The sequence below is a fragment of the Cyrtonyx montezumae genome, unplaced genomic scaffold (genome assembly GCF_038088225.1).
Source record: "Cyrtonyx montezumae isolate F1298 unplaced genomic scaffold, pur_monq_1.0 scaffold_2, whole genome shotgun sequence".
NCBI classification, from domain to species: Eukaryota; Metazoa; Chordata; class Aves; order Galliformes; family Odontophoridae; genus Cyrtonyx; species Cyrtonyx montezumae.
This window is the reverse complement of record NW_027071936.1, coordinates 27,113,623-27,127,319: the sequence shown is the minus strand read 5'-3', so window position 1 is coordinate 27,127,319 and position 13,697 is coordinate 27,113,623. Positions and strand designations below refer to the sequence as shown.

Here is a 13,697-nt window from a genome sequence, read left to right as displayed (position 1 = left end):
CCAAAGCAGGGACAGTGGGCGGTATCCAAACAGGTTGGTACTTCTAAGCATCTGACAGAGCAAACCAAGCTATCTGTGCACCCACTCCAAGGCAGTGCCCACGGTATGTACTACATGCCCTCCCCTCCCTGATTTGATTGAGTATTTCACCACGCAAAGAGCCTCCTGTAATGAGCCTCTAATTGCTTGTGCCAGGTGAGGTCAAGGAAGAACATGCCTTTCTCAAACTAATCTGTGTAAATTAAAGATACAGAGTAAAGGGACAGCAAAAGTTTTATTTCTTGACCTGAGAGATGGAGTAGTTAATTAGGAGTTCTTACCATAATTATCAAGGTCGCTGGTCCTATAAAGCTCCAAATGAAGTAGGTGTCAAGTCGGAGCCAACATCTGTAATGAAACACAGGGGAGAGAAGGCATTCAAGGACTGCACCCAGGACATACATCAAGAGTGAGCGAATGACAGAGAAGAATGGGAGCTGCAAAACACGCCGGTGGGAGACAGGAAATATTACATTGCTTGTTCATTTAAATGCTGAATTATGTGCCTGATTTCTGACAGTGCTATTGATGGAGCAAGATAATTACCTCTGGAGGAAGCAGGGGGAAAATAGCACAAGGCCTAGCTGTTAGGGCTCTCTGTGTCCATCAGAAAATATTTTAAAACTTTTTTTTTAAGGAAGGGGTCTGAAGAGTAGCTACAGAGCCTTCTTGCTTTAAGCTCAGCTTTCCTCTCCAGATCTGATGCAACACAAGCTGTCTGTCAACTGTCAAGTGAGATGATATTTTTCCATCAAGCAGATCAGAGCAAATTTGGTGCAAACAGGAAGCATGATTTTGATAACAGAAGGATGAGGTTTAATTACGTTCAGCAACTTCCCCCTTAGAGTGTTTTATTTCCCTGATCCTCCAGAGTGTTTTGTTTCTACTAATGTTTCAAGCATTGCATATGGTCTGTGTGATCCCATGAAGTTGATTCATGGCCTAAAACTAAATTATTAATCGCTTAATTTCAACTGCATTTAATACTCCCCCTATTTTTTTCAAGCCCCTGGGAAATTATATTTCCATTCCTAGTTCATTCCAGGCGACAGGAAGATAAAATGGAAGTGACTGGTTACAAGACAGATGAATATAAATTCTAAGAAAGTTTCACATGATGTTTAAAATAATAATATCTTGTCATGTTTGCAGTGCTGCAAATCACAGCTTCATTTATACACAGAGGACTAAGAAAGCGTAAAAACACTCTTAACAGTAAATGTCCGATGAAATTTCATAATTAGATAAGTGACAGGAACTGTATGTATGAATTTATCATGGTGGAAAAGATGGCAATTCTCTCAATGACAGCTCTATGCACGCAATGAATTTTTTCCCTTCCAATGGAATTTAAATAAGCAGAAGGGTCTGTGCCAGCAGCCCCACAGCAGAGCTCAGCACAGTCTTCTGCTGAGAGAATAAAACATGCCCTGAACCTCAGCGACCGAGAAAAGTCAAGATATGAATAAATTCAAGTCTGTAGATAAAGCTTCCCACTTCCCTCCCTGACTGTATAAATTTCAGGTCTCCACAGTCTCCAAGATGTATCGATATTTATGGTCAAGCCAGTATTTATCACAAATTAAAATACAGGCACTTCTGTGACTGTCAAGTCTTGAATCAACTTTGCAGCTTTTCACCAAAAAACTCAATGAGACTGCATCAGAATCATAACGTGCAAGGCAAACAGAGATCTTCAGAGTGACTGCACGGAAATCTTGTTTCTCCCACATGTGCGGAAGTTCAAGGTGATTTAGATGCAGCTGGTGATGGAGCAACATGAGTGACTTCAAACTATTTAAGCCTGATTTCCTATAGGAAAGACTTTATGTGATCATGACATCTGTGTATCACTCATAATAACACCTGAAATGTCAGCCAATTGCAAGTAGATTTGACAGAGGAATAGAGGTTTCAGAATAATGAAGTACCTATAAAGGGTCCCTTGCCATCAAAAAAGATACCTTCATAGCAGCAGCTCACATATAGCAGCACATATTTCAGGGCATTTAAGTCTTAATACTTACCCCATCCTACTGGAAAAAAAAACAAAACACGCAAACTGGTGCTTATGCCTCAGCTGACAAATACAGATCAGGAAATATGCAGCCCCACAACTTTTTCTCACTGATATGCATGCTGAGTAGACTGTGTGTGGCAGAGGACTCTGAGGTGGCATGTCTTTAAATCGCAATATTTTGAACTTCTTTGCAGGTTTATCATCCAAAACATCTCCCAGCCCCTGATACACATGCAATGGGAACATGGTGAATCACAGTTGCAAAGCAACTTGTTTTCCTTCAGCGTGACATACAAGCTGGTTTTCAGAAAGCCAAGGCAAGAAGAAAGGCATAAAACCTCTCTCAGTTCCTTAGAATCACAGAATCACTAAGGTTGGAAAAGACCATTAAGATCATCTGGTGCAGCTATCAACCATCATCAGCATGCCCACTAACCATGTTCCTAAAACACCATATCCTTAAAACACATTGGCCAGCCGTGTGGTCGCATTTGATGCAGTCAGTTCTTGTCATGTATAGATTGAGACATGGGGAAAAACTGCATCTATTTGCTTACATCTGAACCCTCTGGGAGAGACCCCAGAGTCCTGGGCTTCCCCGTGGCCCCCATGCTTGTCAGCACCTGGCAAAAACAAGGAGCTTGAAGATGATCCATTGAACTTCAGGGAGGTTGCTTTTGCACTCTTGCTTCCCTGCCATGTGAATTGCAACTGTTTCCTTACGTAGAGGTCTCCCACACCTCCAGGATGATTTTACTCATCCGCCTTCATCAGCCAGCTCATTAAGATGTTGTCATAGCTTGGTGAAAGCTGAAATATAGCAAGATGAGGGAAAAGTTGGGCCAGCCTGAGCAAAGCAGTGTGAAGCAACTAGTTCCTCCTCAATGAGCCAAATGAAGTTTCTTTCTTTCCCCTAAAAATTGGTCCCTTTGATTGTAGAGCACAATGCAGTGATGATGGAGGTGTCCCAAGGATGTGAAGCAGCACAGAAGCCAGGAGAGCACATTCCTTGATTCGCTCTGCAGGCGGGCAGGGGTCCTGCCCTCTAGCTACATGGCGCAGACCAGTCCCCTTCCTGTGAGAGATGGCATCATCTGAGCAAGAGCAAGACACAACTTGCAAAAAAACAGAAAATGCTTTCTTGCCTCTCTGCATGCTTCAAATAAAGTGGTGTGATTAATTCTGTTTCTAATATAAAAATTGCCTTTCAGTGAAACCTTGTATGTCACTCAGGCAGCTAAACTGAATGCTGTAGGCTTACGCCTAACCTACAGAGAGGTTCTAAAAAGTCAGCCTTTTTGTGATCATCGGCAAGTGATGCGACTTCAAGCCCATTTAAGTCATACCTCATTAAAAATGCAAATTAAAATGAAACATCAAAACACAGGCATCCTGCCAATTCTGTTGCAGAGATGTAAATTGCTAATCAAACAAGTACCACACTGAGCTTTTCTTCCCTTAAAGACAAAACCACGCACACAATGAGCTGCATAAATGAGCTCCTTGAAACAAGGAAGCAATCAAGCCAACTCACTTCCAAAAGTTGCTAATCTTGGGCTGCCGGGTTACTTCTGACCCCCCATGCACAGCTGCACTATGAACACGGACTTGCTTATTACAAGTTTATACTCTGCTGTCATTAAGCAAACAAGCTGCTTCAGGGCTCACCACAATGCAGAGCAGATTATCCACACATCCATGGATGTGGGAAATGCTCAAAACCCCATTACTGTCTCGAAGAGTCACACCAGCATGTTCAGTGCTGTGCTTGTAACGAGCTCCGTGGCATCGCTTTTCTTTACTTTTTAATTTCCTCACTTTCCACAACGACAAGTTGCTATATTCACCTAAAGCTTTTCCCAAGTAATAAAGACTACAAAGAGTTTACTCTATTTTCTGCACAGAGAGGAATCAAATACTAAACTATCCCTGGTGTGTATTAAATATAACCGATAAACTATCATTAGCTGCCACTGGACCATACAATTTGAAGAACCCTAACATATCATGTCGATCATGGGAGTTCAGTAGTTTGTTTCACATGGCCATGCAGCCTCCCCATCTGCGTGTGGTAATGGGATATGTATGCACAGGACGTGCCTTCCAAGAGTGCAATATACGTTCTGCTTAACACAGTCCAGCATCCACATGGCTCACGCTTCCTCCACCAAATACCCAGAGCAAACACTGAAAATAAAACAAGTTCACAGAGCCATCCAAGACGTACTGTATTGTTAGAAGCTATTTTCCAGCAACATTAACATGCAAATAACGTTGGTGGCTGGCTGATGGAATTGGAGGCTGTGTACATACACCAGGCTTTCATTTTGCTTTATGACAGCTGGATTGCTTACCATGTATATCCTGCTTTATAGCATACCAAAGCGTGGGGGGGGAGAGAAACAATAGAGAGATTCCTGGCACAATGAATTTGATCACCAGTGGATGAATATATCTACAAGTACGTTTTATAGAATATATTGAGCCATTCAAAGCATAGCTGCTTTCCTCTGAGATTTGTAATAGGTGTTGATATAAAACCCAGGATAGTGTGGGAATATAGAATAATTTCTGACTGTCAATTTGAGATGGCCTGCTACTTGAGCAAGTCTTCTCAAAGGGATGTTGCTAGAGTCTATTACTGAATTTTTTTAACACAAGCAATTTTTGCACACTAACAACTGCAAATGTTATTTTTCCTCCACATTTTGCAGCACTGCCCAGCACAATGCTTGACATCAGATCCAGACAGGAGATGGATGGATTTGGTTAACACATAGGACAAGGCAAATGGTGTAGCTTTATAAAACTGCAATCCCAGTATCTTATTTTTCTGTAACAACACTGGAGACATGGACATTTAAGACTCAGCGGCTGATTTGTTACAGCCATTAGATTGTGATGTTTGCTTTCAGTTATTTTTAAGACCTCAGATTTTCTTGTGCTGCTGAAAATAACTGGCCAGTATAAGAAATGTCCACTTAGAAGTTAACATAAGCACTGCCAGGATCTCTTGTAGTTCCCCAACCACGGTGTTTGCAGTGGAGCTTCCTGCTTTGCACCTTTGCTTTAGAAATGTCAGTCAGAATGACATGAGATGTTACACCGCTGAGTAATTTGGTCAAAAGGGCTGAACGTGGCTCAGCTTGCTCACACAAGCAGTCCCAACTGGCCTGAATAGGATGGTCTTTTAACTTAAGGACTGTGCTACTGCCTAGTTAAAGCATCAAACTACTTAGCACTAGATCTCCTAGTATGGGTGCTTTGAAATGAAAAAAGACGATGCCAATTCTTGGCATAATTAAGTGTAAGGTGGTATCTTCAGTGGGCAGCTACTCTAAAACTTGAATATGAATACCAGGGCAGAAAATCAGAAGCACCAACTGATGAGGAAAGGAACAGAGAGGAATAATTGCCTGCTTCTGGCTACGCAATCTGGGCACGATGGTTGGATTTAGAAAGGAAAATCAAATCAAGAAATCTTACACGGGGTGTCTAAGCAAATCTTTCCGAGATGTATGAAGGGTGGCACCAAATGCCAGGCAAAAAACAAATAACACTAACAGCTCCATAAGTCCTGCTTAAACAAATGCAATAAATAATGGAGGGAGGCAAGTAGTATATTCCGGAGGATGTTTTACAAAACCCGGAAAAACCAAGGAACTTCTTCCAATCAAATTATGTATGCCTGGCATATAGTTCACTACAAATTCTAATCAGTTCTACCCTTCTAATAAGATTACACAGAAAAATACATCATCATCCATCAACCAGATGGAGCATGATAGTTATACAAAACACACTGTATATTTTTTATTTTCCACTATGAGAACACGATAAAATTGTTCGCACTAGAATTAGAGATTATAAAGAAATAGTCTAGGCTCTAGAAATCTCTGTAAATATTTATATACACGTATATACATATTTAATCATTAAAAGTACTACTTCATGCTGTGGGGAGGGAGAGAGGTTTTACTGGCACAGGCTTTTGACTGCTGACTCGTCAACACGAAGACAGTAAAGTTTTGTAGTTGACCTCCAGCAAATTTCAGCTAAACTTTCTGCTTGTGCCACCTATGTACAGAAATATTTGGGACAGGAAAAGGCAGCATGTTCTGGGGAGTTTATTGTGCTCTGCTACAGAAAGGAACATAAGCACATTTAATGGGAGTGGAAAAGTTTCAGCAATGCAAAGCTGTTCTGGTGCTTTATAGGAGCTGTGGTTAGGTGCCATGTCTTTCCATGCTATGGACAGGTCACTGCATGCAGGTAACTGCCATTCACTTGTACCCTGCACAGCATCGAGAGGGACTGCACAGATGGAAGAGATGCAAATCAATCAAACTCCAAAGCAGCGCTACTGTCTCGTGTCCAAAGGGATACTCTGGATTTGGGCAAGTTCTTTTACTATAAGAAATTCTCAACACCCAACAGCTACAGTGCATTGTAAAACAATGTGTTTGGTGTTAGCTTTCATCTCAAACCAGCAAGAGAATTGTTCTAGTGCTACAAGTGTGCAACAGCAATGCTGCAGAAGTCACAGGCAAACAGTGTGAAAGGCAGCTGGGCAAGCAAACCTGTGCCTCGTCATCCCAGTGATTCCCTGAAAGTCCTGAACAACGAGGCTGCAAGCCACACTGTAGGAGATGGCAGATGCAAAGGAGCATCTCAGCTGGCTTTCTAGGGATCTGGACTCACAGACTGATGTGTTTGGGGCTCACAGTGCCCCATCAGGGCCACTGTGAAGAGATGGGTCTCAGTAGAAACAGTACAGCAAAAATAAATTTGCCTTCTCCCTCAGCAGAATGTTTCAACACCTGATTTAGTGGGGGATTATATATCACTCAGGACAGGATGTGAATAGCAGAGTTGATTGGGGCAAAAAGCAGGAGGTGACTGATGGAAATGCGTCTACTACAGGAATTCCAGAAACTGTAATTGGATCTTCTGCTACTTTTTCTTTAACCCCTAGGCCTGTCAAAGTAGGTCACACTGCTGGGATAAATTGGAAAAGTTCCCTGAAAATTTACTCCCCCTTGCCTTTATCTGCGTGGGCTTTTTCCTTTCCACAGAGTATGACACATAAATTCAGGTTGCTATTTTCCCACTTGAGGAAGGAGCACGATGCAAATATTCACCTGAGATCAAGTCTACCTGCTGGCACAGTAATGGGCCATAAGAAATTCCACTGCACTACAGGCTTGCTTCTGCAAAGACTCAGGTTCATGTATGCCAATAAGATTCTCAGGAGAAACTTCTGCAGTCAGTTTTAACGAAGTATCAACCACTGCCACACTCTGACCCAAGCTATGCTAAAAAAGAGCTTTATAAATGCCACTGGCTCTTTGCTATGTGTGCCTTCAGACTGAACATTTTAAAATGATAACGGAAAGGAAGCCTGACAAGGGAAACAAAAAAATAACATCAATAAAAATGCACTCTAAGTACGATTGTAACAAAGCTGGCAAAGAAAATCAAAGGCTGAATTTTCCCTCTGTTTTCTATTAGACGGTGTTGCACAAACATCTAAATTGTGCTTTGATTCCAGCTTCAGCAATGTTGAAAACATTTAAGAATATTCATAACAGTAAATGATGTAGCTGCTCTGATTTGTAAAGAGCATAATGCACTCTACAGTCACCATCTAGCTGAGCCTCCAAGCAAAATAATTTGACAGAAAATTTAATAAAGAAGAAAGCAATGTTTCATCATGTAAATGAGAAATACTCTTTGGTTAGAGAAGGGTGACCTTGTTGATACATTACCAAACCGATGCTAGGATAAGCCACCTTTTCTGATGTTATAAATGATGCAATGAAACTTTCTGCAGTAGACTTTCCCAGGGAAATACCTTTGTGAGTGAGGTGCTGTTGCACTTGTTCTGTATGATCATACACTGCACTGAGAGAGAGCTGTGCCTTCCAGCTGAGAACTGCCTGCACGGCATCCTTCACCTGTTGGGTCCCTGCCTCCTTGCTTCCCTTTCCCCTCCCCTCTCCCATCCTCCTGTCCAAGTCCAAGTAGTGCCAAGCCCCACTCACACTTTGTCTGTGCCATAGCTCCGGTAGTCCACCGCTGCTGACACGGCCACGATCAGTGCGGGCATGCCATAGCCAACCAAATAGAAGTACTTCCTCCGCGAGTGTTCGCTCTCAAAAACCTCCACCAGCATGATGTAGAGCTGCACACCTTCCAGGAACATCCAGGTGAAAGCCGCCAGGAAGAAGAAGTGCAGGAGGGCAGCAAAGACAGCACAAGCAATCTGCAGACAGATTTTAAAAGAGCCAGAGAAAGTGTTAGTCTCTTACACATGTGAACTTAATGTAACACTCAAGTTTACAAGCAAACGTTTTCACTGGGAGGTTTAATAAGAATGGAGAGAGTTCCTGTTCTCCCATCTCCATGTAACAACTTTTTTTCACTTTGGAAACATATATATGAACTATTTTTAAACAGAAACAACTGACATACAAAATAATCTGAATGTATTCAAAGATACAGAAGTGGGTATGTACACATGCTGGTAAATAAACATAGAAAGGATGTATACAGTATAAGCAGCATAAAAACATTTGTACAACCTGCTGATTAAACATATGCACAATACTATTTACAAACAATGCCCTTACAGCCTCTAAAATGAGAACAGGTCTTTGCTATGGCTCCATGATTTTCAAGTTAGACCCTCAATTTCAGCGTGACTCTCTGGCTGATAACTCCAGGGTAAGTGGGTTTGTGTATACACAGATTTCTGTTTCAGACTTAACTGCCTCAATGCACTGGGGTTTGTTGGCAGATTCACAAAGGCTGTGTTTCTACTCCGGAAGTCTCTCCACAAACATTTCTGCCTAGGCTACTTTCCAAATGTTGTCATGCCCTGTGAATATCCTTGGGTGCTGTGGACAGTCTGACATGGACCAGGGGCTTTTCAACACAGCAGTTATAGGAAGAATATTATGGGAAGGATTTGAAAAACAGGAAATACAATGAAGATGCAGAATCCATTCTAATGCTAGGTAGAAGGACTTCTCTTTTTAAAAACAGAATACCAACAGGCATTCTAGAGCTAAATAAATGTGGAAAGGCATTGCCTAGAGAGTAGCTTTTTCCATCCGTCTAACCATCTCAAGGCAGCTAATACAAGCAAGTATCTCCATCTCCTTTTGATAACCAGGATCTGACTTCCCGTTGATAAACTCGCCCTGCAAAGACTCAAACAGGGCTTAAAGAAGCACTGGAATATATCCCACTCCATGATCAAACATCCTATACACAGTGAGGTGAGAGCCTGCACTGGGAAGAGGAAGTGTTTTGCCTCTTACCGGCTGGTCAGTCCGGTTGATGCCAATGAGGAAGAGAAGTTCTGCTACAAAGAGGCTGATGCACAAGTTCTTGTGAATTGTGTTGCGGTCACTCTGTAGCCCACGGAAGAAGCAGAAGGTGAAGATGCAGATCAGGAGGCAGACAAGTGACAGCAGGATGCCCACCCAGGTGATGAAGTCCAGAAGCAGGTCATGCACTGCATCGCTGTGCTGGAGATAAAACGACAAAAAGATCATCAGCCACATGCTGCATAACTTCTAATCCATCCCAGGCAAACAATGAGGTTATCTGACACTCGTCCCCAAATATTCTTCTCCACTCACCAAGCTGCGACACAATGAACTAGTAATCAATGGAGGGTATTAAGACTAAAGGGACCTAGACTTGACTCCAACAGCTTGAAGCACACACTCCAAAGTGTATGGCAAACTATGAGTGTCCAAACAGACTCATACCTCAGAATATCCTAGAAATAATGATGTTGCTGCTGAAAACATTGAGATATTATAGATAGCCTTATGTGCAGCTCCACTTTTCACAAATACAGCAAAGAAGAGAACGTACTATATGAAAAACCATCAAACACTGTGATTTAGGTGTAAAAATGTTTCATACTCAACATTGTGGAGTTGACAACCACAAGTCTGTTGAAACCATTTAACAGTGAAAAAAGACTTTAAACATCCACAGACATATATGAGCTTGAAGGTTTTGGACAGAAAGAGAACACTTAAATGTTCTTTCTTTTCAACAGGGAACAAAAAAGGAAATTTTTCAAGACCTAGAACCATATTTTAAAACTCCTGGGAAATCAAACTGAGCCCTGGAACACTTCTCAGGAAAAAAAAAAAAAAAAAAAAAAAGACATCTCTTTTCACATGACTTTTGTTTTAAATTCTAACAAAACAATTCAAGAAAGCTGGGGAAGTGGGTGTTTTCCTCACTTGTAACAGATTTATCCCAAACCATGCAAGCATGGCAATTGCAGTTAAGTAATCCAGCAACAATGTTTTGAAAAATGCAGCATAGGTGTGCTTTGGCTTTGCTGATAAACATCTCTGGACTGCTCCTGAGCTTGCATTGCATTTGCTTAGCAGAAAAAAGGAGGAGAGAGTGCTGAGACTAATACTGAGGGCATTCCACCACCTTACCAAGGCTGTAAAACTCACCAGTGACTCCACAGGTTTCCACCAGATGTGGTGAAATTAGAGATATCACTACTTAGTAAAATGTAAATAAGAAACAAGAAATATATGGCAAGTCACAAAGTGGCTGCTCAGGACTAAGTGGTTAGAGTCAATGAGCTGAGGGAAAGACTGCCTCAAAGTCTCCAGGGCCTTTTCAAAAAAGACCTGAGAGCCTTGAAACCCAGCTTTGTGGTCCACCAGGCTGTGTTATAAATGGTGTTCACATTTCCCTCCACTTCTGGCATTTTGATGACTTAGGCGTTATTTAGACTGGCAAGTACAATAGTGTCACACTTCAAAAAGCCAGGACAAACTGGAAACATTTTCCTCCCTGTGGGATAAAAGCCTATGACAGATGGAGGAAAAAGGTGATTAATTTATCCATTTTCTTTGCCTGCCTGCCAATGATAAAGCCACATCAAATGTCAGGCCTTTCCTGATATACAATCTGCTATGTCAGCACCCGTGAGAAACAACTCAAATCTTTCAGCTCTTTAGCTTTATCAGCATGAGTGATAGGCATCAAATGATAATGAAAGATGGGGAGCGACCTTCCCCTCCATCTCTGCTGGAAGTTTTCTTTCGAAAGAGATTCCCTCAAGGAGTTAGAGAGTTGTGGGCTCCCTTCCCCAAATGCTCTTACAGTTCTTCTTTGAACATTTCTCATAACTAAGGAGCTAGGGGTACTGAGTACAACAGAGAGGCATGAAATCCTTGTGTGCTTACTGCTGACCATGATAGAAATGCCCATTTCATCCAGCTCCTCCAACATCATCCAGAAAACCAAAAAGACAAAATGCACACTGTTTTCCTGGTGGCCACATATTTCTTTATCTCAATGTCATTTCAGCTCATCCATCCTTCTTAACTCAGTGAAAAAACATGCTAATGCAAACCTTGAGCCTTTCAAATATTTCTCGTTTTCATCTGAGACTGTAGAGTAATGGCAGATAATGTCTCCTTGAACAGCCTTGCCAGCTCACCCAATCAGACAGACCTGCCAGGCTAAAGCGACAGAAGGTTCTGGGGCTGGGAGAGTGGGACAAGGCTGCTAATACAGGTATATGTAAGGAGACAACAACCATGTGGGCATTAGATGAGAGAGTGACATGAGGCCAGTGGCACAGACTTAAACATTCCAAGGCATAGCTAGCCTAGCACAAGGAATACTTAGGGCAACCTCCCATACATGAGACAAAGGTTCAAAGAAGGGCTGCATTCCAGCCTCTTTGTCCTATTTTCCTTTTGCCAGAGACCAAAACTTGCCACTATCCACAGAGGAGTGCCAGTCTCAGAAATACTGTAGTGAAAGGAGGAATTGGGGTAATCACCCCTCAATGCTCTGAGATTATCCTTGCTAGCACCTGCAATGTTGCATGACAAATATGGCAGCAACGTACCTGGTTTGCCCAACTGGCATGAGACTTTGCAGAGGTAAGTGTAACAAACAGTATGCTGACATCTTCAGCCTGGGTTGACAATATCTATGCTCATTCCCTTAACCACTGAGACACAAAATAAGCAAATCTTGTCTTTACCCTGCTCCTCCCCAACACTGTTCAAGCATTCCCTGACCAAGAACAAAATTGCTTTGACATATACACTAATGATATCCTTGTAGAACCCTGCAAGCCCTGAAGTCCCTAAAGCATGTGAAACACATCCAGAACCATCAGAGTGTTGATAACAGTCAACTTGCTACTCTCAATAATCTCCTGAAGATGCTGGCAATCAGAAGAACCCATGGGAGATCCTGGACATCAAAACAAGAATCAATTTCCTGACAGTATCAATCAAACACCAACTTGCACAAGTGCATCACACCTGTCAAGACCTGTATATCAAGACCTTCATGGACCATTATGCAAGCCACTGAGTTTTGTTACAGCTAAAGCCATGCTAGCTTTAAGGCTAAGTTGGCACATGGGTTATTTTCAGCATAGAAGCAATTATTAAGTGGATAAATTCCTTTGGATTCTGTAACTGTAGTGCAGGCTTAAAAGCAGCAAAGTTTGAACTAACATTGTGAAAATATAAACGAATAAAATAATCCAGCTCAGTCAAAGGGCTTCTCTGTTAAATAAGTTTTATATCTGCAACTTGGGGAAGAACCTGACCCCAAACTCAGCAAAGGAAATGCTCCCTGGCTTTGGAATAAAGCCCTTATTTTGCTCAAGTGGGGCCAAGAGCTGGTGGAAGACAGCACTGATGGAAACCTGCACAGGAGGAGCTGCAGGAACCCCGGTAGCCACCTCAGTGGTTGAACAGGCAACCAAGCCATTATCCAGGCTGTGAAATCAATGAGTAGCTCTGGCAGCGCCGGCACAGCAGAGCTGAGCTAATAAAAACAAATCCCAGGGAATGTCAGCTTATGACAGAATGGCTCTCCCCAAGATGAACAGCCATTTCCTCCCTTATTAAAAACATCAGTAGAAGAAAACAGCAGCCAAACCAAGCTGCCAGCAGCAAAGGACACATTCCTTTGCCTAATCTGTCCCTTCAGGAAAGGAAAGAGTAATATGTTTGGAGGTGGAGGAATAAGCAAGCAGTAAATAACAACACAGTGTCACTGACTCGCTCAGATATGACCACTCAGTGCCCAGCGGGAGCTGGCAGTGCTGGGCTGGGCAGAGACCCAAGTGGGACAGATTTGAACTCCTGCGTATTGCTGCTTCTGCAGCTTCTCGGATTTGTAGCTCTCCAGAGCTGTTTAGGCTCTCTCTGCCCTTTTTCCCCATCACTGGTGTCAAGAGAGGATTACTGCTACAGACTAGCTGTAATGCTTCATAGCAAAGCACAAAGGACTTAACTTTACAAGCAAAAGGTTTTGTAGATATGCCAGAAGTGTCAGCTGGGCTTCACAGACTGGGAGAAAAACCCAAGGGCTTCTAGACTTCCTAATAGCACCGCTTGCTGTGGTTATGCAAGCATGAGAGGTTCCAATGGGGCTTTCCTTCCTCTGCAGCCAAGCAGGACATGTGCCGGGGGGTCCCACTGCTCTAGAAACCATCTTTCCCTTCCAAAGATGCACCAAGGGAGGAAGCCACCTAGGTGTGCATCCCTTCCATGCTCTGCAAAGGCAGCACATCTCTGCCCTGCTTTCATGGGCACTGTCAGAACCTAAT

The 13,697-nt window shown here is 42.5% G+C and overlaps 1 protein-coding gene across 1 annotated transcript in view; it reads right to left on the bottom strand.

The window, feature by feature from the left end:
• The window catches only part of ADGRL3 (adhesion G protein-coupled receptor L3), a 287,009-nt gene that overhangs the window by 45,684 nt on the left and 227,628 nt on the right, over positions 1–13,697 (bottom strand). Inside the window, exons 13-15 of the mRNA XM_065736696.1 lie at positions 9,385–9,594; positions 8,104–8,324; positions 321–387 (exon numbers count right to left, since the gene is read on the bottom strand). Coding sequence (XP_065592768.1) covers positions 321–387; positions 8,104–8,324; positions 9,385–9,594 — 498 coding nt within the window. The remainder of the gene's footprint in view (positions 1–320; positions 388–8,103; positions 8,325–9,384; positions 9,595–13,697) is intronic.